Raw genomic sequence first — 16,112 nt, 5'->3', positions numbered from 1 at the left:
TGGGAAGTTCGATTCCGTGGAGAGAGAGAGAGAGAGAGAGAGTAAGAAGAGAGAGAGGGGGTCCGTGGACACTAGCTTTGGGCTCAAGCCATTTGCTTTACCCTGTTTGGCGGTTTTGGTGTCGCCGCAAGGGGAAAAGGAGAGATGATCTGGATGAGTATGTGGGTTTGAAGAGATATCGTCCTACGACCAGGAACAGCAGCCGAGCGGTGGGTTCTTGTCTCTTTGGGACTGAGGCCGATCGATCTTGTTATCTACCCTCATTTATTGCGAGATTTGGGGGTCGGATTGATTGCAACTGAGTGTGAAATCGGCGGACAAAAAAAAATTAAATCTTTCGCTGTTTCCTCGAGGAAAAATCTGATATTTTTTTCCCCTTGGTTTTGGTAGCGAAAGAACAATCCGCCGTAACTGCTGTCGATCGGCAAAAAGACCTGTACCCATTTGATTTTTCCCGTCACCGGACTCGGAATTGGCGATCAAGATTCGATCTTGGAGTCGATTCCTGACCGGGAACTGCCTGATTGAGACGGATTTAGCCTCGTAGACATCGGATCGCTCCCCGCCGGTGTTCTGGCCGCCGGAGCTCGGGCCGTCGCCGCCATGGCGAGCTCGTCCAGCTCGGTTGATTACTGGAGGAGGTTCTTCCGGAGCGCCAATTCTGATATCTTCGAGGTCATCGAGCAAGCGATCCTCGTGGCGGCGTCGGATTACCCCCAGCAGTTCCGGAGCAGGAGGGATCAGATCGTGGAGAAGATCTTCACCGCGCTGCTGCCGCGGTGCTTCGGCTGTGACCGGGTCGAGCTGCGAGGGGCCGAGGGGGAGGAAGGGCACGGCAGCGTGCGGAGGGTCGGAGAGAAGGACAGCAAGGTGGACAGCAGCAACGACGGGCCCGAGTTCTCGAATCGGGTGGTGAGCAACTACTCGTACGACGAGGCAGAGGCGCTCACGGAGGAGATCGAAGAGGAGGGTCAAATCGTTGGCGAGGTCATGAGGATCAAGGAGATCCTTGCCAACCATCATGAGGAGGTTTGTTCATGCCTTCTTTTCTTGCATATTGCTTTGCCTTCAAATACTAATGCATTACGAATCCAAGAACTCATTTTGTATGCATCTATTGGGTTCAATTCGAGTAAGATTGTTGTGCTCTTTCTTGCATCATTCAGGCGATTAGCTGCCTGTGCTTAAACTTGTTGGTGCTTCTTTGCAGTCTGATAATTTCTTGTTCGAGTCACTGAGGAGGCTGCAATTGATGGAGCTTTCTGTTGATGTCTTGAAGGTGTTGATTTGACATTCCTCTTTATTCGGTTTGTTCCGTGCCGGGCTTAGGATAAGGATACATAAATTTAGGTCCATATTATTCTATTACCTCATTGATTTTTTTTGTTTTCCTTTGGTCCTTAGGCGACCGAGATTGGAAGGGCTGTCAATGGCCTCCGTAAACACAACTCAAAGCAAATTCGCCACCTAGTTCGTGCTCTCATCGAGTGAGTTTCTTTGCTGTATTGTAATTTCGGATGATGGAAAAGCAAATGATACATTTGATCAAGTTTGCACACTGATTTTAATCTCGTGAACGGGTACAAATTTATGTTATCATTTTTTTTCCCCTGTAAAAAGTTTGTGATCCCTGCTTTCTTGATGCTTTTTCTATTATGTTTTGGCTTAGGTCAAGTGTATGATTGTACTCTCTTTGAGGGGGGGCAGTTTTTAGTCTTCTTTCACTACCTACAATCCAATTTTAGTTTCTACTAAATTTGCCTGCAACACTATGTATTTTAGATTTAACATTGTATGGAAACATCTCCGTCGTACCTGAATCAGAAATCGCTTCTTCGATTCTCTTGCATTAGATGATGGAAATTCTTTCGCCTGTTCAGTGTCAAATTTTACACTTCCATATGTGGAATCAGAAAAAAGGAAACAAAAAAAATACACCTTTTTTTTAGTTCAAGGTGCATACCGATCCTTTGGAGACATTTCTAATTGCTCTGGTATGTGTTTGCATTGCAGTGGTTGGAAGGTTTTGGTTGATGAATGGGTCAGGGCTACTGCTGCCATTGCCGGTATACTATATATTTGTTTCATTTCTAGCGTCGCCCTATATTATATGATCTCGTGCGGGCAACTATGAACCTATGATTGACAGATAACTCCCCGGACTCTGTAAATCCTTCTGTCGTGGATGATGAGGATGGCCTTCCTTCTCCCCCGTTAGATGAAGGAGCTCTATTCGCCACTCAGACAACTTCCATCCAGCTCTCCGAGGTATAATAGAAAATGTCTTGAGTGTTGTCCCTTTACTTATTGCGATTAGTCCAATCTCCACCTTTGCATGCACTAACTGTTCCTGTTGTATGTCTTCACTCTTGCGATGTCAAGTTCTTTGATGGAATGGATGACGATGGAAGTGAGTACTTTGTCTTGCCCGTTTACCTTCTGGTTTTCCCTTCTTGTTGAGTTCTCCGGTTTAATAATATCATCCTTCTGCTGGCAATTTGCTGCAGATTTTCGAAATAATGGGGAGTTTCACAAGAGGTGGGAACATGGACGACGACCTACAGAGAATCATGAATCATTAAGGAAACAGCAGCCGATGCAACAACCTTTTACTCGAGAAGAAAAAGTGGAGATGAAACAAGATCCGGAGCAGTCTATTTTTGCAGAAGGGGTGGGACACTCGAGGCGGCAAGAACCACATCGATCAGCTACCCCAGAAGAGAAGCTAAGAAGACAAGAACCACAAATGAGGCAATCAAAGCCACATGAGATCTGTCTCGGGCAAGCAAAGTCCCAAAACGTTCTACCCAAGCAAAGCAACCCTGTGATTTCTGAATCTGGGCCTGGAAGACCAGTTAAAATTGGCTTTGAGCAAAAAGTATGCAACGAAACGAAATTTAAACAGCCACGAGACAATGCTGCACTTCAAAGGAAGCCACCGATGATCCCACGGGATGTAAGTTCAGCCAAACACAAAATCTATGATAGGTTCTAAAGAGCTCGAAGTCTAAGCTTTTCCATCTTCTGTTAGAAATCAAAGTACTCTGAAGAAGCTCCAGTTCAGGCTAAGCTGGAAGCCACAAAACGGAAGCTTCATGAAGGATACCAGCAAGCCGAAAATGGTTTGTTTAACTTCAATCTATTGCTTCGAATATTTATCATAGTGCAATTTAAGAAGTTAGATTTCATTGATGCCTTATATTTGATGCAGCAAAAAAGCAGCGAACGATACAAGTAATGGAGTTACATGACATTCCAAAGCAGGCACACAACAGGCATCCTATTCTGAAATCCAGAAACCACCTGAGGAATTGGGCAAATGGGCGGCACTAGTTCCGTCGATTATGTTCGAGCTGAGCTCAGTCGCAAACACTAAACCCAAAAATTTTCCTGATAGATAATTAAGTCGAATTAATAACATATCACCATGCAATGATGAGTTGACAAAATGGATTTACAGAAGCTGGAGGGCCATAAGAAACTGATTGTACATTTTGGTTCATTTGAGAGAAACTGCTGAAAAAAATGTATAGAATTTGACAGATCATCTCTCGTCTCTGTTTCTTGATCTCTTTTTCTCGGTCTCTGTATGACATAAAGTAACATATCTTACTTAACATGCAAAATGAGCATTTTTTCTGTTGCAAATGGCATCGACTGATTCTTGCATGTGTAACTATTACATCGATTGATGGTTATATTAGGAGGACCAATGGAGACAGTGCTAAGATCATGCTGCTCCTCGTTACTGGCTGTTCAGTGCTGCCTCAAGAAATGGTTTCTGGATGAATTGATCGATGAAGAGGACATATCACTTTTTTGTGATCGACTTTGGCTTTGGGAAATTGTTTGGTAGGTTTAGATCTACTGTTCTCGAGTGAAACCACCATGAAAAATTACATCCCGCAAATAACTTTGCTTCTCCTGATCTCTGTTCTGTTCCTATCAAAGCTAATGACATCAAGTGCAGGAACCATAGCAAAGCAGATGGCCACCAACCATTCTAATCACAGCCTTGTGGCCTCAAAACCCCATTACGAAACCAGAAGAACCTATGAAGTCGTATTTACTTCACAGGCACGGAAGACGAGAGTCTGAAATGTCTGCTAAAGCGATGACATTTAGACCTTTCTTTCAGGGAAATAGGAGAGGGAAAACATGGAGGAATGGACTTATGACCAATGACCATGATCACGCGGGCACGTCTTCTTCCCCACTGCAACTCCCAGTCTTGTCGCCTTCTACCCTCACCGACGCACCATTATTTTCTCAGCCTCTTTCTTTGACTACGGAATGTGGTCTCCTTTCCCACTCTGTTATCAGTCTCTCCTCCGTCCGTCCCTCCCCCGTGGAGCTTTGCTTACGGAAGTCTGAAGACTTGGCTGGTCCACCACGAACAGGGGGTGCACCTTCTCACCTTGTGTTGGTGCTCAGCTCATGAATCTTCTTCGCAAACTACTCGTGTTCATGTCGGCGTTATCAACCACCTCAGAGTTCAGAGTTCTGCTACCACTAAACGAGGGATCTGTGAAGAAGAATCCATGAGGGATGAAACAGAGTTGGACACGATTCTTGTGATGTAGCCTAATGGAGGTGCAAGAAAGCAGACATTAAAGTTGCAATGGGAAAGCTAAGAGAGAGGATTTAGCTATGTCGGCACATCAAAAGTATTCATTGATGTCATCAGATCATCCATTTCTGCCGGCCATCCAATTAGGAATCGGAAGGAATGGATGACTTGCGGGGAGAGAATTGCAAGAAATTATCCCAACAAAGAGCTGAGGCATACATCCATAACCCCATCAAATGTACTAAAGCACTTCAGACCACTTTGTTGTCATTCAATCATTCAAACAGTTGAGGGGTAGGTGGACAACTGGTAAATGTTCACTAGCAGAGTTATGACTTTCATTGAACATTTTTCTCTAAAAAAGGCATTTTTACCAAACAAGAGAGAAAACATCAAGGAGACAATCCATACATGAAATTGATACAAGCCATTGTTTGTACTACATGCTGCTAAAATTCAACAATTATGACTGTAGTGGTGGGTGTGCACAAATGCTGGTGCTCCTCCTACCCACCAAGAATTGGGCAGTGTTTCTTGTGAGAGAAAAAGATTGCCCCTGTTCAACTACACAATTTGGGAGGCAATAACCCTTGTATGAACTCTGTTGTCGATAGCTTGGTTCATGTTGTTGGTCTCCCTGAGGATGCACTGGAGACCTACAAAGATAAATATGGTGAAGCTGAACTCCACCCCTAAGGCCTGGTCTTATTAGCAGTTGCATGCTATGATCCTCATATCAAGAGTAACCATGTGTGCATGTTCTTGGCCACTATGTAGTACCCTGAAATGATTTCTCTAACAAGCATTCATAGACTAGGTCGGGTGTACCAAATATCCTGATACACCAGGCCGAAGATGAGATTGCAAATGACAGTCCATATTCCTTTGCATGCAAAGAATAAGATAACAAACAAAATATAGTTGAAACTGGCTTCTATCTCTTATGGCAAACAACAGAAACACATGAAGAATCCACATCGATCAACCACATACCTGATCTGTCCAGTTCCCTCTGTACTGAAGTTAATGCCATCTCCTGATCCCAAAAGACCATATTCAGTTTGCTTTCCGTATGGTTCATGGTATCATATCCTAATTTCACACCAATATCTGAGTCATCAAGTCTCCATAGCCTCGCACCAGCATTCTCATCTAAACCTCTCATAGCAAGATATGCAAAATTCTTGTGTTCCATTTCCGGAGAATTGGTTCCAGTCAGGGACTTGCACTCTGCTGCCACCTTGTGGATATAATCATCATTCCATGTTTTCAAAGAAGATGGGGAGCTCTTCACGAACAACAGCTCTGCATTTTTTGCGATAGCAAAGTCATATGAGGGATTTGGCAGCTCAGGTAATAAACCACTACCTGGAATCATATTGCCATCGATCAACCACAAGTCATAACCAAATTCCAGGCACTTTTGAACTGTAGTGGCTTTGATCCAGATCTCTTTTATGATGTCTGTTTCATGTTCAAGATCTATTGACTTGACTTGTCTAATGCTAGAAATCAACTGACTTGTATCAACTACAGGATATCCTCTCCTGGCAAGGTCAATCAATAACTCTGGAGAGCCACCAAGGAGAATGAAGTTCACCAAACCAACTTTTTCAAGGTTGCAGATCAAGTTTCTAGCAATCCTTTCTGTTGTCTGGTACAAACTTATTACAAATATTGTTTTCTGCTTCAAAGAGTGAAGTATAGATCTGAGTTGATCAAAGTTACTAACAATTCTTCCTGGATGTGTCTCCGCAAAACAGAAATCGTACCATTTTAAGTTCCTTAACGGTGGCAGTTCTGTTAGACTGAAATCAAGAGATTCATCCACCAACAAACTCGAATCAGGACCAACCGTCTTCCCATAGTTTACACCTGCATCCCTGTGAGAGATGCTAAGGGCTCTTTCTTGCTTAAAGTTTGTGTAAAGATTGTAGTACCCACGTGAATGAATGAATTTGATGAACCAAGGAGTCCATATTCTCTCACCAAACCTTTTGTACCATCCTGTAGTCACCTGCAAGCATAGTAAAAAAAAAACAAAAAAGGAAAAGAGGCAAGATTCTCATAAGACCCATATGCCAAAATACAAATTAATAGGACAGGAGTAGAATGTACATTCTTGGACAAAGTTAAAAATAAAATCTTAATGTGCCAATAAGGCTCCTTATATTCAGGGGGAAAAAAATTCTTCTATTAAAAGAACTTACACAAAACTATTTTTGCTGCCCGGAACAAGTAAAATTACCATGCCTTGCAGGATTGGTTTGATTTCTTTGGCTTTATGTTCATCATACCACAGACGGAATTCCTTCCAAGGTTTTGGAAAAAGAAGCTGACCCCATGTGCCAACCATCTGGTATAAGAAAATGCGTGTTTCACTGCTCAGTTGCAACTTGTTTCCTTTTTTACCTGCAATATTTGTAAAATGAGAACCAAACGTCGACCATAAGTGACCTTTAACTTCACAAAAAAATGACAAGAAATTAGCCTCAGAAAAGAAGTGTGAACTGTTATGAAGAAAATAAAGGCAAAAGATGCACTTAAAGAATAGCTTGTGCCCTCATATACTACTTGTTAACAGCCTCTTTGATAAATGTTCCACATAGGTAATTTACAAACACAATTTTCAACAGACACAACCAAATTTGTCCATTAGTTCAAATCCAATAACCTAGAATTGAAAAAGGGAAGAAATTCCCATTTTATATCAAATAGTTATAAAGTAACTTGGGGATATGGTATTCCGAGAAAAAAATATATATCATAATCACATTGTTAAAAAGAATAAAGAAATACGTAATGCGCATTAAGGGCATTTCATGCAAGAAGGTGAAGCCAACCTTCATCACATAGGAAAGATATATAGGGAGTCCAAAGACTCCAAGCATTTGGAATAGATTCATCCCTACTGAAAATATTTAACTCTTCACGTCTCCTCTACCACCACATCATTAATGCTTTCTGATCAAACAGAATACAGCAGAAATTTGACAACAATATATACAATAACATGGGAGAAGTAGAGCAGTAATACATGAAGAGTAGGTATGCCCGAAAGGCAATTAACAAAATGCTCAACGTTAGTGGAGATGATGCAATTACATTAATATCTATGGATGACATAGTAATAGATGTTTAAATAGTGCCTTTGTACATCGTGACAATTGCACCCAAAAAGCAAAGAGTTTCAAATCAAAATCTGACACAATGGCACCAAGATTAACTATATAATCAATTAGAAGAAGCAAATAAGTTCTAATTGGAATACACCACACCTCACAAGCAGGTTTAGGCTGGGATGGAAAGCTAGATAATCTTGACTTCTATTGAATGCCAGGAAAGAAGTGTGTATCCTCAAATACTGTTTTCCACAGGAATCTGTTAGGCCCATAGTGGTAATCTCAGCAAGATTTTTCTTTGTTATTTTTACATTTTGATTGCCAGAAAAATATTTCACAACAAAATCTTCTCGAAGCCATAGTTTAAGTAGAAAATAAACTTAGTATTCTGTAATTAGTATTCACTGAAGCACTCCTGTAAGACAAACGAATGATACAGAATCCAAAAAGAAAAAGGAAAAATGGTGCTAAATGTGCAACTTTAACAATCCTAAGTTCTTCAGAATTTATGCATCATGCCATTACTTGCCTAAACTAAGCCCAATTTTTTTAGGTATACACAATTTTGGTCGGAATTGAAAAGAACTAAATAGCAAAAATGAGTTAGAACCAAGAAAAGAAGAGGATTTATCATCATACCAGAAACGAACCTCGGCCGCTGCAGCGATGCCCCGTAGATGGACGCATCGTAGTTCGCCGGGTCGTAGTAGTACTTCAAGATCAGCCGTTTCAGGAACTTATAGTACAGCGGCGACAGCTCGAGGTCATCCTCCACCACGAAAGCGAACTCGTCGTCGGAGCTCGGCCACCAGGCCTCCAGCCACTGGGCCTGGAGCCCGACGTTGGCCGTCCGGTAGTGAACGATCTTCTCCCCGTGGACCCACCGGAACCGGTCGATAAGATCTAGGATCCGGCGCGACTCCTCCAGCTTGCGGTCGACCGAGGGGGCGGACGATCCATTGGCGGGGCGGAAGTGGTCGACGAGGACGTGGAGGTGGACGCGGTCGCCAGCGTAGTCGGCGGCGGCAAGGGAGCGGAGGCAGCGGCGGAGTGAGTCGATGCGGTCGAATGTTAGGAGTTTGATGATGAAAGTGAAGCGAGGATTAGGATTATGGTTTTCTGAGAGGAGGAGGGAGGAACGGGAGGAGGAGGATGTGGTGGAGTGGAAGGAGAAGACGAGGAGGAGGGCGGCGAAGGAGAGGAAGAAAAGGAGCGGAAAGAGGGGCCTCCGCTTCGGTTGCATTCTACAGAAAATACCTATTAGGGTTAGGGTTCGAAGGAATCATCCAAAATTCCTTCTTTTGGGAATAATTCTTCTTCTTATTCTTCCTCCTCCTGTCTTGGGAGCGCATCGATGGAAGCGTCGGAGATCGATCTCAGATTTACGTGTTCATTCTTTCATCTGCTGTCTTCCCTTCTCGCTTCAATAGGTCAGGTTAAATTAATCACTACGTGATTCAACTCGAACTCGGGTTGGTTCTCCCTCCATCAGTCTTGCAAGTGCTTTAACATTCGCACACGATGACGATGGACGCCAACGGACATCCGTGCGAGTGAGCCAAGGAAATAACTTTGACTTGACATCGCTGAGGTCCGTCCATCTTCCGGGATCGTTATTCTTCAAGGTTCGCTCATGATTTTGATGGGCGTTGTTAAGATTCGTGCGCTGACCCGATAAGTGGCTTAGATTCTTCCTTTGTGACCGAGCGAGCCCGGGTCGTGAATCATCAGCCACGCGCCGACGTTAGGCGCTCCAACTCATCCTAGCCGTCCGATAATTTTCGGTCCGACCGTTATGATCTCACAGCACGCACAATTCGACCGTTGGAGATGGAAGAGAGAGGAGGCACCATATGGATGCTTTTAACGCCTCTCCTGCCTTTTACTCCCCTTCTTTATTAAAGGAAGAGAACGCAAGCACACCTTCAAACACATACAGAAGGCGGAGAGAAACTAAAGAAGGAAGAGGACGAATGAGAATGATATTGTAGAGTTAGGAGAACGAGATTGCGGTGTAGAGACTCCGTTCTTGTTCTCTGCGAGTTAGGAAACAGAGAAAGAGAGACAGAGACAGAGCCTCTGGGACAGGCGATCAACGGTGGCGAATCCTAGAAGCCTTCGTTCGTTTTTCTCCTCGGTGCTGTCGAGCCGTTTCTGGAAGAGCTGCCAACAAGAAGCAGGAGGAGAAGGAGAAGGAGGAGATAAAGAAGAAGAAGGCTTGATGGAGTCAAGGCATCTGCAGGCTCCTGTGGCAACTCTGCAGCAGAGAGGTGAGTTTTGTTCTGTAATCGGGAAGTCATTTACGAATGCTCCTCACTTGGTGTTTCTCTTTCTTGATATCTGGTTCTTGTTTTGTCTCACAAGATAGCCCTCTTCCATGGAACCTTTTTCTCTCATTTTGAGTCCCACTGTTGCGGTATTCTTCCCCCTTTGTTCCTCTTCTGCTTTTTAATATGCAAGATGCAACATCTTCTTGTGGGTACTTGTGATCTGGGTCTCTTGGATACTTGATGCAAGGTGAGACCTTTTTGTAGCCTTTGGCTGCCTGGATATAGTTTCTTTCTGTTTAGGAGTTTGGATATCTCATGGTTTCTACCTTTAAATTGCATCTCTCACCTTTCTTCTAGATCATCTCGAATCCCTGGGTTTCTTGATCTTGGACACTCTCTTTCTTTCCCAATTTCCAATTACCTGCTTCTTGAAGGCTTCTTTTCTCTCGATGTCACTGGTAATTCATGTGGTCTCAACAACCCTTTGATCATCAGGTGCTGCTGCTTCACCAGGCAGAAAGCAGAAAGCGGCCGCAGGAGGTGACGAAAAGAACCGAAGAGCGCTTGGAGACATCGGAAATCGTGTTTACTTTCGAGATGTCGACGGGCAAGTATCTAAACGCCATTTTTCCACAAGAATAGTCCTTTGGGTGCAAATTCATTTCAATCCCATAGCTTCTGATTCTTCTTTTCAATCTTCGATCTTCTTCTTGCCTGACTCCAGAAAAGTGCAGCCTCAGATTTCTCTCCCTGTGGCTAGGTCGGTTCAGAGCCAAAAATCTCATTTTTATATCGTTGGATGGAGTATGCTTTAGTTTCTTGAAGGCTTTACAATCATCTACTTATAAATCTCATCCCTGTTACAAGATTTGCCGCTCAAGTGTTGGAGAATGCACAACCTGCCGAACCTGACAAGGCATATATCTTTCCCTTTGTTGTTTTACCATATGCTAGTTCTGGATCAATTATACATACATAATATTTCAGAAGCCAGCATTTGTAGCTGCCAATGTAAGAGGAAAAGAAGGTGCGAAAGCTGCGAAGCAGAAGGCTGCAGTCAAGCCAAAAACTGAGGAAGTAATTGAAATCAGTTCAGGAGATGAAGGTGCAAAAGCTGCTGAGCAGAAGGTCTCAGTAAACCTCAAAACAGAGGAAGTAATTGAGATCAGTTCAGGAAATGCTGATAGGAGAACTTCCAGGAAGAAGGTTCACACCCTCACTTCCGTACTTACTGCTCGAAGCAAGGTAAACAAGTTTCACGTTCTTTCCTCAACACTAGCATTCTTGCATAAGATTTGCCTCTGATATATATTGCGATCTGGATTTAGGTTGCTTGTGAAGTCGTCCATAAACCAAACAATCTGGCACACGATATTGATGAGTTGGATGCAGACGATGAGTTAGCTGTTGTCGATTATGTGGAAGACATATATAGCTTCTACAGATTCGCTGAGGTACTTCACTTCCCCCAATCCAAATTCCACTGAGCTGCATTGTACTACACACGCCTTGGTTGATTGCATTTTCTCCTCCTATTGTTAATGCAGAGATACAGCAGACCTCGTGATTACATGGGTTCCCAGGTCGAGATCAATGCGAAGATGAGATCGATTCTTGCCGACTGGCTGACTGAAGTGCACCGCAAGTTTGAGCTGATGCCCGAGACACTATACCTAACGTTCTACATAGTCGATGCATACCTCTCAGTGGAAACTGTTCGGAGGAGGGAGTTGCAGCTTGTGGGGGTGAGCTCCATGCTCGTCGCCTGCAAATATGAGGAGATATGGGCTCCTCAGGTATCTTATTCGACTGGTTTCATCTCGATCTGTTCGCTTTTGCTGTGAATTGAGCAAATGGGAGACGTATGCATGCATGCAGGTTAATGACTTCATCTACATTTCCGACCGCGCATATGGCAGAGAGCAGATCCTGGCGACAGAGAAAGCAATCTTGAACAAGCTTGAATGGAACCTTACTGTTCCCACGCCGTATGTTTTCCTTGTGCGTTTTCTCAAGGCGGCCATGTCCGATGAGGAGGTGAATGCACGTACAGATTGTACACATAGCAATCGATTCATGCGATGTGCGTCACTCGTTCTGCTGATACAGATGGAGAACATGGCATTTTTCTTCGCGGAGTTGGGTTTGATGCACTACTCGATGGTCATCAAGCATCGCCCGTCCATGCTCGCTGCCTCGGCGGTCTACGCCGCACGGTGGACGCTGGAGAGGAGCCCCCGGTGGACCGAGACGCTCGAGCGGCACACGGGATACGATGAGCTGCAGTTGGGGTACGCGTCGTGAAACCATTTGTTGGATTCTGATATCGGCTTGATTGATCTCGATCGTTCGTCCGACAAGAACGCTGATGACGAACACGGTGTGTTTTGGAACAACAGGGACTGCGCGCAGCATTTGCTGAGCTTCCATGCGTCGGCCGCCGAGAGCAAGCTCAGAGCCGTCTACAACAAGTACTCCAGCTCGCGACGAGGAGCTGTCGCGTTGCGTTCTCCCGCTACGAAGCCGCTTTGAGGAGTTGAAGTCCCTACTTCATTGGTGTTTTGCTCTGGTTTGCTGCATTGTTTGTGGATTCTGCGCAAAGATCGGTTTTTTATGTGAAGTAGTAGCATTGTAAAGCTGCACTGGATGAACATCACTGTCCTTTATTTGGTGAATTAAGCAAGTGTTGCTCAAATTGTATCACATTATAAACATTACTACGTCTTTTTCGTGTTTCCCCCTACCTTTAAATTCTGTACATAGATAGATCATACACAGCATTAACTTCTTTGTTGCAGCCACATGTGCTGAGACCATTCAGACATTACAGGCCGAGGACAGCAAGGAATTTATGATCAACAAAGTCAAAAAGCAATCAGCTGTGCTGCAGAACACTTCATTAAACAATGCAGACCTCAAGCAGGCACTGAGGAGAGAGCCCTGTCCGAGAGCAGGCACAAGAGATAATGCCATCAACGAAAGCCTTGATTGCCATGCCAGGCACAAGAGATAATGCCATCAACGAAAGCCTTGATTGCCATGCCATGATTTAGGCTTTGGATCTTAGTACTGTTGATGCATCCAAATGTGTGAGAGCATGGGAAAGCGTTTGATTCTCTCAAGAAGCAGGCTTGAGGAAGGATGTGGGCCAGTCATCATCATTCCAGTGGTATTAGGTCTGTTTTGTCACTATCCAGCTTAGAGGTGGGGAAGATTGAAGGTGTGTCGTAACCTGCTGCTTTCTTCCCTTTTGTTATTATGAGTTCTGATGCAGATGTCAAAGAAGAAATAAGTATGAGGCCCAGTGCACATGCACGCACACTGATGCTGTCACTCCCATCGTCAGATTTCTTCACCTCTTTTCCCACATAAACTATTTCTGCTTTGCCTTGCTTTGGATACTTGTTGCTTCAAGAAAGCATATAGATTAGTGGAGAGAGTCCTCTGTCCTGACTCCAAGACCTAGAGGAGAGAGGAGAGGAGAGTAGGGTTGTCTTCCTGGATATGGCAGTACATTGCTTGTATGTCTAATGCATGTGCTTAACCAGTGCCTGCTTAGCCTTTGGGTGCTCTTCAACTAGACAAAAGGTGAATGAATGGGCTTCATTTACATCTTCTATCAATGGTGATCGATGATATATGAAGAAAGATCTTGGCCAGTGAGTTGTTTTGCCTGGAAAACAAGGGGAGACAGATGAGTTCCACCCACCTTCTGCACAAATGACTGCTGAAGAATGTAGGGAGAGAACATCATCTTGTAGACCGTTGAATACCAATAAGGGGATTCCACATGCTCATGTTATTTATCTGCACTAGATTCTCCAGCCATGACATGGAAACGCTTCATCTTTCATTGCTAGAAACCAGATTTAGAGCTTCTGATCACATGACTCGACACAAGAAACGATGAATATAATACAAAGAGTAGTCAGAAAACACTGCGACCTACTGAACCCCCACACTGCATGAACCAAATCCTAGAAATGCCGAACTCATTAGCCACTGCGACCGTCAACAGCAACATTAATGGCGCTGGTGGTGCCGGCAGCGGCAGGAGCAGTGGTACTGGTGCCATTACTGAGGCTCAGCATCATTTGCCGGATGCCCCGCGCGTACTCCAGCAACTTGTCGATCGCCGGAATGGTCTCCTTCACTTCATTCTGCTCCTCGAAGTCTTTAAGCCATGCGTGGAACACGGGGAAGGTTCCAGGATCGACGAGCTTCACCTCCATGACCTCCTCGAACACGGCGAGCCAGTACGAGCCGCACCCGAGGACGATGTCCAGCAAACCGATCTTGTCGCCTCCGAAGAACCTCTTCCCTTTGAACGCTCCGTCTCGTAGCTCGCGCTCCAGCAGCTTCAGGTTGTCGTGCACTTGATCGACGGCCGTCTTCTGGCCTTCGCCCGACGACGAAAACACCGCGCCGACCGCCGGGGCAAGCTGCGTTTGCAACAAACGGAAGCTAAGGAAGAATGCAAGTGAAGAGGACGAGATGGGGCGGACAGAGGCTGACCTTATCCTCGGCGAAGTGGCACCAGAAGCGAGCAACGGCACGCTCGAAGGGGTCGGCAGGCATGATCGGGTTGTCAGCCCAGGTCTCGTCGATGTACTGCAAGATGACGACGGACTCCACGACGGGACGGTCGCTGTGGAGGAGGACGGGGACCTTCTTGTAGACGGGGTTGTGGAGGAGAAGGGCGGGGCTAGGGTTGATGGCATCCTCCTCCTGGTACTCGAACTCCAAGCCCTTGAGCTTGAGGGCGAGCTGGACTCGGTGGGTGTGGGAGTCTGCCCACGAGCCTAGGAGCTTAAGAGAGGAGGGTGGATCCATAACCCGATGGTGGCTCCTTGCAAGGAGGGAGGACAGTGATGGTTCTCTTGACCTCTTCTATGCAGCTCGGAAGTTTTAGGCCTTTTATAGAAGGAGAAGAGAGGCTGGCTTTAGGGTCTGCGTACAGACGTGTAGGACCCAGAGTGCAGTAGGAACCCTAACATGGATTCCTTGGGAAGGCTTCTTCACCAAGCCACTCTCCCACACCCACTTCTTAGTGGGTGATTATGATCAGTACAGAAACCAGATGGATTACACTGTGTTTAGGTGATTATGATCAGAACAGATCTGGGGAGCTTGTGCATGGAGGAGGAGGAGGAGGAGGAGGAGGAGAAAAGTGAGGCATGTGGGTAGAGTCAGGTGGGGAGGGGCATAGCAGTATGAGTGGGGTGCCTAACGCCATTTCAGCCTGCTGCATGGTACGTGTGTCTGTACTTGGCCACATGAAGCCAATTACATGTTACGATCATTAGACTATGAAGCTTGGGACCTTTCGCCATTGGAAATGGATTTAAAGGTGGGACAGCTGAATCCGTCTCCTGTGTTCATGCAGCATTCATTCCCACAACAGCACAGCCACAACATCGCCGTTGTGAAGTGATTTCTCTGAGTTCGAATGGACATGAAGAAGCACGGCATAATAATTGCAATTGAAATGGAATACTCTGTATATCAATCACCATAAGTTGATCGTCCTTTGGATGAAACGGGAGACAAAACACCGAGTACGTCACGTGCATGGCATGTGTCGAAATCTAGTGCGGATTATAATTTGCAAGAGTACAAATGCAGGAGTATCCAATGCAATCTATATGAAATCGTTGAGGAATTTAAGCAAACACAAGAAACGCAAAAGCTCCGATGGACCACCACAGGATTGACAAGCAATCAAAGGTCATTATGACCGGCCATAAAGACATTCATTCCCATCAAACCCCAAGCCGGGCCATGGAGCTCGTCTCCGTGACATCTCACTGTGCCCTGTCTTCAGCTCATAGTGGAAACGACGAGGCCCCACGGTGGACACAGGAGTAACGTGTGGAGGACGGCGGTCACCGACTCCGCTGTCCTTCGATCCCCCGCGCATGCCAAATCCGCACAGCAAAAGAAGGATAGGATAGGAAGTCTCATCCATGGTCACGTCCATCTCGTCTCCCACACGCATTCTTGTTCAGTTCACTGTTCGACGTAGCAGCAGCAGTTTGCAGTAGACAAGAACAGAACGCTCATGTGATGCTTGCCTGCGATGCGTAAAACAAGAAACTTCTCTTCTTTGGATCGGAATCTCTCGCTCTCTCTCTCTCTCTCTCTCTCTCT

At 45.2% G+C, this 16,112-nt stretch overlaps 4 protein-coding genes across 6 annotated transcripts; 2 read left to right on the top strand and 2 right to left on the bottom strand.

The window, feature by feature from the left end:
* On the top strand, nt 1–3,617 carry LOC135608203 (probable mediator of RNA polymerase II transcription subunit 26b). Its single transcript, XM_065100823.1, has 9 exons — nt 1–1,029; nt 1,211–1,279; nt 1,405–1,487; nt 2,014–2,066; nt 2,150–2,268; nt 2,383–2,410; nt 2,508–2,956; nt 3,032–3,122; nt 3,212–3,617. Exons 1-9 carry the CDS (start codon nt 604–606, stop codon nt 3,331–3,333), a joined length of 1,440 nt encoding a protein of 479 aa, XP_064956895.1. The 5' UTR covers nt 1–603; the 3' UTR covers nt 3,334–3,617.
* A 1,350-nt stretch (nt 3,618–4,967) lies between these two features.
* LOC135608202 (uncharacterized) lies at nt 4,968–9,119 on the bottom strand. Of its 3 annotated transcripts, none has more exons than XM_065100820.1 (4): nt 8,332–9,119; nt 6,819–6,982; nt 5,564–6,587; nt 4,968–5,453 (listed from the first exon to the last, which is right to left on the bottom strand). In XM_065100820.1, exons 1-4 carry the CDS (start codon nt 8,933–8,935, stop codon nt 5,377–5,379), a joined length of 1,869 nt encoding a protein of 622 aa, XP_064956892.1. In that variant the 5' UTR covers nt 8,936–9,119; the 3' UTR covers nt 4,968–5,376. The 3 variants fall into 3 exon arrangements, with proteins under 3 accessions (XP_064956892.1, XP_064956894.1, XP_064956893.1); XM_065100822.1 differs by having other exon boundaries at nt 4,968–5,406; XM_065100821.1 differs by having other exon boundaries at nt 4,968–6,587; nt 8,332–9,118.
* A 485-nt stretch (nt 9,120–9,604) lies between these two features.
* LOC135608201 (G2/mitotic-specific cyclin S13-7-like) lies at nt 9,605–12,676 on the top strand. The gene is made up of 10 exons (XM_065100818.1): nt 9,605–9,962; nt 10,458–10,569; nt 10,687–10,722; nt 10,830–10,878; nt 10,950–11,207; nt 11,291–11,416; nt 11,510–11,758; nt 11,841–11,999; nt 12,072–12,253; nt 12,362–12,676. Exons 1-10 carry the CDS (start codon nt 9,914–9,916, stop codon nt 12,492–12,494), a joined length of 1,353 nt encoding a protein of 450 aa, XP_064956890.1. The 5' UTR covers nt 9,605–9,913; the 3' UTR covers nt 12,495–12,676.
* A 1,114-nt stretch (nt 12,677–13,790) lies between these two features.
* On the bottom strand, nt 13,791–14,868 carry LOC135608200 (glutathione transferase GST 23-like). Its single transcript, XM_065100817.1, has 2 exons — nt 14,478–14,868; nt 13,791–14,404 (listed from the first exon to the last, which is right to left on the bottom strand). The coding sequence occupies exons 1-2, from the start codon at nt 14,793–14,795 to the stop codon at nt 13,958–13,960; spliced, it is 765 nt and encodes a 254-aa protein (XP_064956889.1). The 5' UTR covers nt 14,796–14,868; the 3' UTR covers nt 13,791–13,957.
* Between the last annotated feature and the right edge of the window lie 1,244 nt (nt 14,869–16,112).

This window comes from Musa acuminata, chromosome BXJ2-3 (assembly GCF_036884655.1).
Source record: "Musa acuminata AAA Group cultivar baxijiao chromosome BXJ2-3, Cavendish_Baxijiao_AAA, whole genome shotgun sequence".
Lineage (NCBI taxonomy): Eukaryota > Viridiplantae > Streptophyta > Magnoliopsida > Zingiberales > Musaceae > Musa > Musa acuminata.
Note: the sequence above shows the minus strand (reverse complement) of the source record. Positions and strands in the feature narration are given on the sequence as shown.

Coding starts and splice junctions, on each gene's coding strand:
- LOC135608201 (XM_065100818.1), top strand. CDS start 9,914: ATGGAGTCAAGGCATCTGCAGGCTCCTGTGGCAACTCTGCAGCAGAGA. Junction 10,879..10,949: donor AACCTGCCGAACCTGACAAG/GCATATATCTTT, acceptor ATAATATTTCAG/AAGCCAGCATTTGTAGCTGC. Junction 12,254..12,361: donor TACGATGAGCTGCAGTTGGG/GTACGCGTCGTG, acceptor TTGGAACAACAG/GGACTGCGCGCAGCATTTGC.
- LOC135608200 (XM_065100817.1), bottom strand. CDS start 14,795: ATGGATCCACCCTCCTCTCTTAAGCTCCTAGGCTCGTGGGCAGACTCC. Junction 14,405..14,477: donor GCCACTTCGCCGAGGATAAG/GTCAGCCTCTGT, acceptor TTGCAAACGCAG/CTTGCCCCGGCGGTCGGCGC.
- LOC135608203 (XM_065100823.1), top strand. CDS start 604: ATGGCGAGCTCGTCCAGCTCGGTTGATTACTGGAGGAGGTTCTTCCGG. Junction 1,030..1,210: donor TTGCCAACCATCATGAGGAG/GTTTGTTCATGC, acceptor GCTTCTTTGCAG/TCTGATAATTTCTTGTTCGA. Junction 3,123..3,211: donor ATACCAGCAAGCCGAAAATG/GTTTGTTTAACT, acceptor TATTTGATGCAG/CAAAAAAGCAGCGAACGATA.
- LOC135608202 (XM_065100820.1), bottom strand. CDS start 8,935: ATGCAACCGAAGCGGAGGCCCCTCTTTCCGCTCCTTTTCTTCCTCTCC. Junction 6,983..8,331: donor GCGGCCGAGGTTCGTTTCTG/GTATGATGATAA, acceptor CAAATATTGCAG/GTAAAAAAGGAAACAAGTTG. Junction 5,454..5,563: donor GAGGGAACTGGACAGATCAG/GTATGTGGTTGA, acceptor TTGCATGCAAAG/GAATATGGACTGTCATTTGC.